Here is a 13,935-nt window from a genome sequence, read left to right as displayed (position 1 = left end):
GTTTTTCTAATTATAATTATCTTCAGTCTTAAAGCATTAAATTGGAAATGAATGTAACCAAAGTTACAGTTAATATCATGTCACTAGTCTTGTCCTATAAGATCCTTGGGAAATTACTGGCCTGGCCATGTAATAATCACTCAATCACAACGAATTTACATTTCATTGTCTTTACAGTATGACAGGTAGTGGAGTCTTCTTCCAATGATCTGCCCCAATGTATAGCAGTAGATAATGCACAAAGAGAAAAGGTATCCTGGGCTTGTAAATAACCTGGGTGATAGTTACATAAAAAAGCAAAGAAACACTCTACTTTGATAGTGATACATTTGAGCAGAGAAAGCAGCAGGCTATATCTGATGAGTTATTACATAAAGAATGAATAATGAACTGTACAGAAGACAAATAATGTATATTTATAAAATTATGATCACTTGCCTTTCATGGGCATTTGTAGATACAAATAATTAGCAGGATGGAATTTAGATTTTTGTTAAAATGATTTAATAACGAATGCAATCTATTTTAGAACACTGCTATTGCTGCCAAGTTGTGCTAATGTATGTACTACTAGAGGTTGTGCTAAGCTATTTACAAAACTCACATTTAATTTAAAAATCAATTAATTACCAAGAACAATGACTTGAAGAAAAACGCTCTGGAGCATGTTTAACTTTCTTTGAAGAAAAAATTGCAAGGAATTTGTGTTTTATGTTCTTATAGGCATTGTTTTTGACAAAAAATTCTGCTTTAAATCTTTGATTTAAGGAAAACAAAACTGTGTCTGCAGTAGACAAGAGCAACACTACTCTTAGCATTCTAACATAATAATATCTAGACTTTATTACATCACTTTGATCAGATGACTGTACTATAAATTTTAAACAGTTGAGCACTATGGAAAAGTACACAATCCACTCTCTTCTAGAAGGAAATGAAAAATATTTTGACATGCTTGTGAAGCATTCCGAAGATAATTTAAAATATTTATGTATGTGTTGATAATTTTTTAACTCAAGAATAAAATACCTCAAGTAAAACAAATGACATTTATTGTCAAATGTATTACTGTATATGCGGAGTTTTACATGAGTTAGAATTGAACTACATAAGCAGATATGTAGTCTTGGTCTTCCTTTATAACCAGTGTAACTGGTAAATGCTTTATTTACAAGGAAACTTTGCTAGTTTCTCTTATTTCCAGGTATGGCGACATGATGTGTGTCATGGAAATCTAACTCTCTTTCACTTGCAAAAACTGGTTATTGGAGGGAGATGGATAAAGCAAAATTTCAAAACTTCTTTTAACTAATCTATGTAACTCAAGGGATAAATCCAAAATAGATATCCCTTTGCTTTGCAGAGGCATTCAGTGCATCCTATGTAGAACTCTATCTTGAGCTGGTAAGGGGTTAGGATACTATATTTCACTGTTTGATTATCTAAGAGGAATCTTGTTTCTTAGGCTAATCCTGGGAGGAAAATGGAAAAATCAAGGAATGCAAAAGAGATGAGAAAAGTATTGAGGAAAAAGACAGCACAGAAACTTGAAGGAAGCCTTCAGTATGTGGAGGGAAAAAAAGGGTCACTGAGAATAAGAAAGGCATTTAAGGGCAGGGATTTTATGTTGTATATATCTTGGCAGAATAAACCTCCCTGAAAAACCTCAGTATATTCTGACAAGGTTTTGAAGAAAATCATAAAGTTTCTGTGTCTGAGACAACTAAGAATAGAGGGATCAGCACCCTCACAAGATAGTTCTTAAATGGGAGGGAGAGTTGCACAGAAGCAGAAATAAGATTATTAAAAATGACCTGAGAGCAAGTTTACCTGGGAATCTTACAGCTCTAATGCCAGGCCCTGTGGGATAAAGAGGTGTGAAGTTAATTTTATTATGATATTAGCTGATATCTGGGTTTCACTAACAGAAAGGCAAAAATAAATGATGTGACCTTGTGGAAAAGTCATTGGACTCACTGGGAGAGCAGTTTATATCACAGCACTCCCACCAATAGGGCTGATCATGTCACTACTTACTTTCTCTGGACCTTGAACAAAGAAGAAAAGGGATCAGAGGATGTTTGGGGCTCCTTGGAATTCTGATGTTCTCTGGTTCTAATATATACCTACCTTGTTGAGATTTAGGAGGTGGTGCCTGTGGGAGTCCAAGAAAAGGGTATATCCAGTGTATTGCTTGGATTTCTCCACTGTTGATTCCCATAATTCTAAGTAAAAATTAAAATATTAAGATTTAACAAATAAGGGAAACACTTTCCATTTCAGCAAAAAAAAGCATATTCTTTGATAACTTCATTGTATTTTAGTACAGCTTGTGAATTTAAACTTTGGTAGGGAGAAGCTGATGAAATAGAAAATATTTTCTGCAAATGTTGATTTTCTAAATATTTCAAGTGCATCCTGGAAAATCATCACAAAGACAGTTGTAATAAAATCATCATGAAATATAAGTTAACACTGGAGGCTTTTTTTTCCTACTTTAAGGGTTCATATTAGTATTTATGGATGTGACTAAATTGTGATTAATGAGCAGTAATACAGTCTTCATAGATTATATTCTGAATTGAATGGGCAAAGCACAAAACAAAAACATGCCATAAAATATAGGACTTCAGAATGTGATCAGGGATTTATTTTGGGGGACTCCAGTTATAAGAAAGAAGGCATTTGTCCCAATATTTTAGGTCTATCATACACCATTAGGAAAGCAGCAAAAATAGAAAATATTTACTATCATTTTGGAATTGGGATTTTCTTGTTAAAATGAAATGAGAGACACTGCAGGCAGAACCAGTTGTGAATGTAACTTGTGCAAATGCATAAGACCACACACTTAGAAGAGCTCCATGCTTGTTTAATGCACTACTGTAACTGTTTTGAAATTCTTAATAGTTTTTTTTTAATAAGGACCCTCCCTCGTTCACATTTTTTCACTGAAAACCACAAATTATGCAGCCAGTCTTGACTGTAAGAGTGTTGAAATGCCTGGTATAATGAATACTAACGGGTTCACAGTAAATAACTGAAAAAAAAAATAGAGAAAAAATATGCACACATAAGTCAAAGTGAAAATATATTTTTAATTAAGATTCCTGGATTATTATTTAATTAACTTGTAAAAGTAGAGAAGACATTTACATTTTGCATCATTATTGAAATTTGCTTTAATATCAGCTAAACAAGACAAAAGTAGCCTGCATTCTGGCAATGACATGATATCCCCAATTCAGAACAGTGTTTCCTTGGGTTGTTTTATCTAGCTGGCACCATGTCATCACTTGGCAAATGCCAGAATCACAAGTCTTATACTTTTCCCAAACACGCAGTTTTAAGTTATTCTCTGGATACTGACTATCTTTGTCTTACTGTCACTGCTTTCTGTCAATAAGAAGTGTCTTTGCATGTCTCTCATTCTGATTCATTGATAATGATACTTAAGATAAAACTTGCTGGCTGTGTTCAGTGGCTCAGCCTGTAATCCCAGCATTCTGGGAGACCAAGGAGAGTGGACTGCCTGAGCCAGTGGGTTGGAGAACTGCCTGGACAACTTGGCAAGAACTTGTCTCTACAATAAATCATAATATAGCTGGACAGGGTAGCATGCGTCTGTAGTTCTGGCTACTTGGAAGGCTGAGGTGGAAGGATCACCTGAGCCCAGTAGGTCAATGCTGGGGTGGCCATGAGCATGCCACTGCCACTGCACTACAGCCCTGGTGGAGGAGTGAGACTCCAACTCAAGAAAAAAAGAAAAGAATAAACTTGTTCATCATGCTGAATTTAAAATTAGCAATTACATATAATAGATGCACTTAAATATTACATATCCCCATATAACAAATATATTTTCCTCTTCTAAACATATGAATTTTAACAGTTTAGAGAATATAAAATCATGAACTTTACATTGTATATGTATAACATGTAAAAGAAACCTATCACATCAGTGCCAGTCAAAAATGAAATCGTTTTCTTTCAGTGCTTTTATTTAAATGTTACCTTTTTGTCTCTGTATCCAATTCATCAAAATTATCAATAGGCCATTTTATTTTGTTTGCTTTCACCATCTGAACAATGACCATTGTTTTGTGTAATTTCATAACTCTGGGCATAAATAGCAATGGGATATCTATGGTTCCTTTGGGAGGCAATGCAATTCCTGTAAAACACACAGAAACATTTTTTAATGTGGTAAATATTTACAAAATATAATTTTAACACAAGAAAGTAATCATCTAGTTTTCTTACTGATTATCAATTTTTCAAAATCATTTCTGAAAAAACACATTATGCTAAACTATAAGTGCACTTTATTATTTTCCCCTCAAATGTCATCAAACTTATTAAAAGACACATTTTATCCCAAGGTAGACAATTTTTCCTAAAGAAGCAAGAAGAACTGAGGAAATATTGAAAGTGATTACTGGAGTTTACAGAGTGATAAAGGAACCATACAAACTATGAATCTTTTCAAGTCTTACCATATTTTACCAGGAAAAGTAGAGTAATTTTGATCTTTTATTTTCTTGTGTGTGTTTCTTTTTCCATACTATTACAGGTCCAAGTCTCTGTTTGGAGCCCCCAATATTGCTGCCTCTAAAAACTGTTTATGAATGGAAAGAGTAAATAGGACTCAAGAAAGACAAGGTGTAACATTGAAAGAACTTGTAACAGAGATTTTGGCAACAAAAAATTTCATCCAGAAAGTCAATAACAAGATGACAAGCATGGATAGCAGAATTAATCTAGCTGAAGAAAGAATCTCAGAACTTGAAGACCAGAATATAGAATTAATTTGATCTGCAAAAAACATAGAAAGAAGACTCAGAAAGAAAGAACAAAGCCTACAAGAGATGTGCAATTATATCAAGAAGCCAAACCTATGTCTGATTGGTATCCCAGAAGAAGAAAGGGATATAGAGAACAACTTGGAGCAGGTATTCCAGTAGGTAATCCAAGAAAACATTCCCCATCTTACCAGAGATGTGACCAGCAAAGCACAAGAGATACCACAAGAGATACAGAGAACTCCCATAACACATCCCCTAGACACATAGTAATTTACCTACACAAAGTAGGCACAAAAGAAAAATTCCTAAAGACAGCAAGAGAGAAAGGTCAGACTACCTTCCAGGGAAAACCATTAAGAATAGCAGCAGATCTATTAGCAAAAAGCAATACCGGCAAGAAGGAACTAGAGACCTATATTCAAAGTTCTCAAAGATAAACAATTTCAACCAAGAATTTCCTATCCAGCCAAGGTCAGCTTCATCAGTGATGGAGAATTAAAATCCTTTCCAGATCGAATCCCTAAGAGATTATGTAGCTTCCAAACCAGCTCTACAGGAGACACATAAAAAGGTATTAAGCATGGAAGAAAGAAAAAAAAGGAATGACCACACAGTTCTCAGGAGAACAGTAGAGCACAGAATCAACAGAGAATACAGTGCAACAAGAAACTTGAAAACACACACATAGAACAAAGCCAAAAGAAAACAAGCAAAGAAAAACTTTATAAGAACCTCATGACACAGATAAACAATCACATTTCAATAATCAGCCTGAATGTGAATGGACTAAATGGAACACCTAAAAGACACAGAGTGGCAAACTGGATAAGAAAACATGACCCAATTATTTGCTTCATCCAGTAGACTCATCTCACTACAAGGGGCAAACACAGACTCAAAGTTAAAGGATGGAAAACGAGTTTCCAGGCAAATGTATCACAAAAGAATGCAGGAGTTGCAATCTTAATATCAGAAAACAAATTTCAAGCTATCAAAAATTTAAAAAAATGTAAAAGGACACTAAATAATGATAAAAGGTTCAATCCATCAACAAGAAATATCCATCCTAAACATATATGCGCCCAACACAGGAGTACCAGAAATTATAAAACAACTACTATGTAAACTAAAAAAAGATATTTACTCTAACACTATTATAGCAGGGGGACTTAAATACCCCACTGATAGCCCTAGATAGATCATTGAGGCAAAAAATCAACAAGGAAATCCAGAGCCTAAACTTGACACTCAACCAAATGGAATGAACAGATATCTACAGATTATCCCACCCAACAATCACAGAACATACATTCTACTCATCACCATATGGAACATACTCAAAGATCGATCACATCCTTGGCTGTTAATCAAGCATAAGCAAATTCCATAAGGTTGAAATCTTGCCACGCACACTCTTAGACCACAGTGGAATAAAAATAAACATCAACACCAACAACATTTCCCCAAAGCCCACAAAGACATGGACACTAAACAGCATGATGCTGAACAACTACTGGGTCAACACTGAAATCAAAGCAGAAAACAAAAGATTCCTGGAAGCAAATGCAAATGAAGAAACATCTTACCAAAACCTCTGGGATGCCATAAAAAGAGTTCTAAGAGGGGATTTATATCTCTACAAGCACACATCAAGAAAATGGAAAGATCACAAGAGAGAGCCTAACAAATCACCTAAGGGAACTAGAAAGAGAAGACCACCAAAACCCCGACTTTAGCAGAGGAATGCAAATCACAAAAATAAGAGCCCATATACAGGACGTAGAAGACAAAAATGTCATAGAAAACATCAGCAAAACAAAAAGCTGACTCTTTGAAAGAATTAACAAGATTGATGGACTCCTAGCCAGAATGACCAAGAAAAAAGGAGAAAAAGTCCAAACACAATCAGAAATGCTAAAGATCAAATCACAACTGACCCCGAAGAAATACAAAAGATTATCAGAGATTCCTATGTACACCTATATGGAAACAAACTTGATACCTACATGAAATGGAGAACTTTCTGACATCACAGAACCTCCCCAGGTTGAAATAAAAAGAAATTGAGAACCTAAATAGACCAATAACAGTTGAGAAAATTGACTATGTCATAAGAAAACTAGCTACAAAAAACAAAAACCCTGGACCAGATGGCTTTCCAGCAGAATTCTACAAAACATACAAGGAGGAACTGATACCCTATTGAAAGCATTCCAAGTGATTGAGAAAGATGGAACTCTCCCCAAATCATTTTATGAAGCTAATATCACATTGGTATCCAAGCCAGGTAAAGACCCAATAAAGAAAGAGAACTAGCCAGGCTCGGTGGCTCAGCCTGTAATCCTGTGCTTTGGGAGGCTGAGATGAGTGGATTGCCTGAGCCCGCAGGTTCGAGACCCACCCGGGCAACTTGGCGAGACCTCAGCTGTACAGTAAATCAAAAATCAGTGGGGTGTGGTAGCACACACCTGTAGTTCCAGCTACTTGGAAGGCTGAGGCGGAAGGATCGCCAGAGCCCAGCAGGTCGAGGCTGCAGTGGCCAGGAGCGTGCCACTGCACTCCAGTCTGGGCGACAGAGTGAGACTCCAACTCAAAAAAAAAAAAAAAAAAGAAAGAGGACTACATGCCAATATCCTTGATGAACATAGATGCTAAAATTCTCAACAAGATCCTAACAAACCAGATTCAACAACACATCTCAAAAAACATCCACCATGCCTAGGCTTTATGCCTAGGATGCAAGACTGGTTCAACATTTTTAAGACCATAAGTGTAATTAAATATATCAACAGACGTAAAAACAAAACCACATGATTATATCATTAGATACAGAAAAAGCTTTTGATAAAATCCAGCACCCCTTTTTGATAAAAACCCTCGAACATGTAGGCATAGATGGAACATACCTCAAAATAGTAAGAGCCATCTGCAAGAAACCCACAACCAGCATACAGCAAAACAGACAGAAATTGGAACCATTTCCCCTGAAAATTGGAACAAGACAAGGATGCCCACTCTCACCCTTCCTGTTCAACATAGTGTTGAAAGTCCTAGCTAGAGCAATCAGAGAAGAGAAGGTGATTAGGGATATCCAAATAGGAAAAGAGGAAGCCAAGTTATCTCTTTTTGCAGACGACATGATTCTACACATTGAAAACCAAAGATAATTTGTTGAAAACCTCCTTGCACTGATAAAGGACTTTGGCATAGTCTCAGGGTATAAAATAAATTTTCCAAAGAAAATCACATTTCTATACACCAATAATAAACAAACAGAAACCCAAATAAAAAGCACAATTCCATTCATAATATCCACACACACACACAAAAAATGAAATACCTTGGCATCTTCCTAACCAGAAATGTGAAAGACCTTTACAATGACAACTACAAAACACTGTTCAATGAAATCAAAGATGACACAAACAGGGAGAAAAATATTTCATGCTCATGGATTGGGAAAATCAACATTGTTAAGATGTCCATTCTACCTAAGGCAATCTACAGATTTAATGCAATACCCATCAAATTACCAGCAACATTCTTCTCAACCTAGAAACAAAAATACAGAAATTCATATGGAAATATAAATGACCAAGAATAGCCAAAACAATCCTCAGCAAACAAGCAAACAAACAAAAACAAAGCAGGAAGTATGACACTCCCAGACTTTAAACTTTATTATAAAGTTACAATAATCAAAACAGCCTGATACTGATACAAGAACAGGCATATAGACCAATGGAATAGAATTGAGATTCCAGAAGCAAAACCTCAATTTCTCAACCAACTCATCTTCGACAAAGCCTCCACCACCAACCACTGGGGAAACGAGAACCTGTTCAGTAAATGGTACTGGGAAAACTGGCTGACCACATGTGGAAGATTGAAATAGGACCCCTTCCTATCCACCTACATAAAAATTAACTCTAAATGGATCAGAGACCTAAATATAAAACCTCAAACGATAAGAACCTTAGAAAATCCAGGAGACACTCTTATGGAAATTGGAACTGGCAACCAATTCCTGACCAAAACTCGAAGTGCCCATGCCATAAGAGATAAGATAGACAAGTGGTAGCTCATCAAACTGAAAAGCTTCTGCAAAGCCAGAGAAACCATCAAGAGAGCAGGGAGACAGCTCACACACTGGGAAAAAATATTTGCCAACTCCATGTCTGACAAAGGCCTAACATCTAGTATCTACAAGGAACTCAAATGTGCTGAAAAGAAAAACAAACAAACAAACAACCCCATTACAAAGTGGGCAAAAGATATGAATAGACAGTTCTCAAAAGAAGACATATGAGCAGCCAATAGATACATGAAAAAATGTTCAGCCTCAAGGAGATGCAAATTAAAACTATACTGAGATACCACCTAACTACAGTCAGAAAGGCTATCATCAATAACTCAAAAAATAACAGATACTGGAGAGGATGTGGTGAAAAGGGAACACTTCTACACTGTTGGTGAGAGTGTAAGCTAGTACAACCTCTGTGGAAAACAGTGTAGCGATTCCTAAAAGTTCTAAAAAGAATCTTCCATATGATCCCGCAATCCACCTACTGGAAACATACCTGAAAGAACTAAAATCACTCTATAAAAAAGATACCTGCAGACATATGTTTATTGCAGCATTGTTCACAATAGCAAGAACATGGAACCAACCATGCTACCCATCAAAAGAGGACTGGATTAAAAAATGTGGTACATATACACAATGGAATATTATGCAGCCATAAAGAAGAACAAAATCATGAACTTCGCAGCAACTTGGATGGAACTAGAGTTTGTAATACTGAGTGCTCTTTCACAGAAACAAAGAACTGAGTTTCACATGTTCTCACTCATAAGTGAACCTTGAACAGGTATTGTAACACTATAAGAAAAAGATTGACAATAGCGGGAAACTGTGGAGGGGTGTCAGATGCGAGGAGGTGGGATTGACAGCAGTGGAAATCTGCCTGGGGAAAGGGGGGCACACCTCATCAACAAGGGTACTTGCACAATGAATATTTGTATACCTAACCCTGAATTGTATCCCACAATTATAAAATTAAAAAATTTAAAAGTTAAAAAAATTATCTTGCCTGATGTTCCATTAAAGATTGTGTTGTTTACTAAGATATCTAAACAAAGTCTATCATTTTCAACTTTGTCTTCATGAGCTGTATATTTGTAATGAATCATTGCTGTGTAAAATAGAGTTAATTGAAATAAACACACTTCTTAAAAACTCCAACCTTATACATTATAAATTTTATTGCATTTTGTGTACTCAGAAATCTTTTTAAGAACTTGTAAGTTACGTTTGAACTCTTGACTTACCATTTTCTTTTTTTTGTTGGCATTTTTGTTTTAGGTTTCAGTAATTTTTGCCACAATGACAAATTTTTTTTTTCTATTTTAACTTTGAGTCTATAATCGCCCTTCAAAGTAATGAACGAGTTAGCTAGATGAGTGTATATCTCACAGGTCATAGGTGCAAATCGTATTAAGTCTTTAGTTTATGAAAATTTCACTCTAATTTTTAATTAGAGTGAAATTACAGATTAATTCATTTTAAGATGAGTTTGATGAAAACAGCAAAAACTGAGTCTAATAAACCCTGCATGCATCCCCAAGGAAATCAAATTTAGAAATTACAATTTTTCCTTTTAAAGAATATACTATCACTAAAAAGAAACCTAAACTTTTAGATAATGTAGGTAGCATAATGAATCAAGACTGAAAAAAAGAGTATTTTATTACTTACACCATGCTTTCTTATAATGTTTAATCTAAAAGTATAGAAAGATGATGCCAACATGAACAGACACTTCACAAAAGAAGACATTCGAGCAGCCAACAAACACATGAAGAAATGCTCAACCTCACTAATCATCAGGGAGATGCAAATCAAAACCACACTGAGATACCACCTAACTCCAGTCAGAATGGCAATTATCAACAACTCAAAAAATAACAGCTGCTGGAGAGGGTGTGGTGAAAAGGGAACACTTCTACACTGTTGGTGGGAGTGTAAACTAGTGCAACCTCTGTGGAAAGCAGTGTGGCGACTCCTAAAAGCTCTAAAAATTGACCTTCCATATGACCCTGCAATGCCCCTACTGGGAATATACCCTGAAGAACACAAATCACTCTATAAAAAAGATACCTGCACACGTATGTTTATCGCAGCATTGTTCACAATAGCAAGAACCTGGAAACAACCATGCTGCCCATCAAAAGAGGACTGGATTAAAAAAATGTGGTACATATACATGATGGAATACTACGCAGCCATAAAAAAGAACAAAATCATGAATTTCGCTGCAACCTGGATGGAACTAGAGTCTATAATACTGAGTGACCTCTCACAAAAACAAAAATCCGAATATCCCATGTTCTCACTCATATAATGGACCTTGAACATCCAATGCAATACTATGAGAAAATGACGGATGGTACTGGGAAACTATGGGGGGGAGGGGGATGGGATTAACAGTAGCAAATATCTGTCGGGGGATGGGAAAACGCTTCTTATCTACAGGGTGCCTGAATGAAACGTCATTGTACACCTACCCTTAACTGTACCCCACAAAACCATAATAAAAACTACTGATTAATGGAAAAAAAAAAAAAAGAAAGATGATGCCATGTCAAGCAAGCCCATTTAATTAAAAATCTAGTATCCTATTTGTGGTTGTAACTTTTTATCAAGCCTATGAATAGAACTGTAGTTCATTACTGAATTTACTATATCCAAAGTGGTGTTAATTTCCAAGAAATTACTGAAATTTAACGTTGAAGAGAACTTTGACAATTTATCAAGTTTATGTTTCATCTCACGAATTAGTTTTATTTTCTGTTGTTTTCCCATTGACCATTGCAAACTCTGATTATGGACAGGAAAGAAGCCCTTCCTTCTAATGAAGAATCTACTTATGGTTTTTTCTAATTTTTTTGGTTTCATTTTTACAATTAAATATTTTATCTAGTTGCATTGTCCTAATGTTTGAAATAATGAATGTAACTAATGTTATTAATTTTCTATATAGAACTACTGCCGGGAGCTGCAATCACTAGTAAAAGTAAGATAAAAGGGACCTGAAAACAGGAAAAACGCCGGCTGGTAGCAAGGCCCCTGTAAAATGCGGCCATGACGGAGGCAAAGCTCCATGGATCCTGTTGACGGACCTTCCCTAACTTTGAAGGATTGCATGCATAGGCTTGAGAATATTCCCTCTTTAATTGAGATAATAGATGCGCAAATGGATGATGGCATTTGACAGCAAAAATTATACATAGGCATAATGGAGGTGAGATTGCAGCAAAAAGGGTGCCCCTTAGAATGTGCAAGGATGTGGAATTAGCAATAAACCTATGTATAAAAATGTAAAAAGGGCTCAACAGCAAAAAACTTCCCCCCTGAAGGGACAAGGGAATGTAAATTTTGCAACCTTTAGCTAAAAAGGAAAAACAAGTACTTCTTCACACCCTTTATGAGTAACAACATTGACAGTTGTGATTGATGAGGGAGTGAGAAACTGAGACAGAGTACCTCCACAAACAGGTGTTTTTGGGAAAAACAAGTCACAGACATGCCTTTTGATTTAAGAAATATTATAGTTTAATTAGAAAGAAGGTTAAGATTAAAGTAAGGATTAGAATTAAATAGATAGCAGTTATAATTAAAAAGATAAATGTTTATTATAGATGTAGGTATTAGTTAAATATAAGGAATAGGAAATAATTAAGTTTTAAGGTAAACTTAAAATTATATACACTTAATGTAGGTTTAAAATTAAATATATTTAGGATTAGAAGTAAGATTAGTTTCATATGTAAGTGTAGATTTAGACATGTTTTGTTTAGAAATATAAAATATAAAATAGGTGATAAGAAAATAGTAAGTAATATAGATAAGGCATTAGAATTAAGAAAGTTAAATTTTTAAATTAATAGTATTAAGAATTCATAGTAAGTAAGATAAGGGTGGTTATATAAAAGAAAAAACAAGTCAATATATTGCTGTTAAAAGTATATATAAGGGTAGAATTAAGACAATAGATTAGCAAAGGAAAAGAAATAGAATAGCGAAGGGAAGAGATTCAGGTGACCTAGTGGTCACAGGACGTGGCTGATAAATTGGCAGCTGGTATTTTGTTACACCACCTGGTAGCTGGAAGAAACAAAATGAAACTTGTTAAGGTCAACTTCACCATAAACAAAAGAAAAAAACATGATGTAAACATTTAATGTGTAACATGGGATACATTTTGTGGATAGAGGGGTCAGTAAAAAACTATATAAGCTTGTAAGAATTGATAAAAATTGGCAGTCTTGAGCTCTCCCCAGGAAGAGGATTCCTGTTGTCTTCATCTTTTCTTTTTCGCCGCTTCCCGATTCTCCCCAGTCAGGCCCTGACTCTCTTGTTGGAGCTGGACTCTAGCAAACTACTTATTCACAAACCACTTATTTAGTAGATTACTGATTTTAAATGCTGCCTTCATGACTTTTACATATGTATTTGGAAATTTTTCTGGACTTCCTAGCTGTTTGCTTTGGTCTTTTTTTCTCTTCATGTGTAACTACTGCATTGATTCAGTTATAGATACTTTATTTTCTAGTAGGACTAACTGTTTTCTTTCCAGCTCATTTTTTAAAATATTTTTTAAAACTTGCAATGAACAGTTAGCTCCAGGGAGCAGATTAAGGTAAAGAAACAAATGGTATTTCAAATGAGATCATCCTACATTCATACATTAAATTATGTATATTTGACATTTTTGTCCATCCAAGACCTATCCAAGAGTATAACCTTTATTTTTCTTATTTGAGCACTAGCCTCATTATATAAAGTGTTTCTAGGTTTTTGGAATAGGATTTCAGCCAGTCTTAGTTTTCAGTGTTGCTAGAGGCTAAACACATCTTCGTATGTGTCTAGCAGGAAGCTGGGAGCAATCACATCAGTTGTTTGAATGGGAAATATAGCTAGTATGATGATCATTTTATGTATTAAACAATTTAATAAAATATATTCTAAGTTCAAATGTCTGAACTTATTTCTTTCTATTTTATCCATTTCCATATAGTAACTACATAACTAAACTAACTATAGATAGATTTAATCTTTTCTATTATA

General features: G+C 35.1%; 1 protein-coding gene across 1 annotated transcript in view; it reads right to left on the bottom strand.

Moving 5' to 3' along the window:
* LOC103255770 (cilia- and flagella-associated protein 47) overlaps positions 1-13,935 on the bottom strand; it is a gene marked incomplete at its 5' end in the record, with an annotated part of 291,791 nt that overhangs the window by 55,111 nt on the left and 222,745 nt on the right. The window contains 2 exons of the mRNA XM_021710301.1: positions 2,131-2,225; positions 4,015-4,174. Coding sequence (XP_021565976.1) covers positions 2,131-2,225; positions 4,015-4,174 — 255 coding nt within the window. The remainder of the gene's footprint in view (positions 1-2,130; positions 2,226-4,014; positions 4,175-13,935) is intronic.

Source organism: Carlito syrichta, unplaced genomic scaffold (assembly GCF_000164805.1).
Source record: "Carlito syrichta isolate Samal-C Ts95f unplaced genomic scaffold, Tarsius_syrichta-2.0.1 Scaffold288410, whole genome shotgun sequence".
In the NCBI taxonomy this organism is placed as follows: Eukaryota; Metazoa; Chordata; class Mammalia; order Primates; family Tarsiidae; genus Carlito; species Carlito syrichta.
This window is presented reverse-complemented; position numbering and strand designations above follow the sequence as displayed.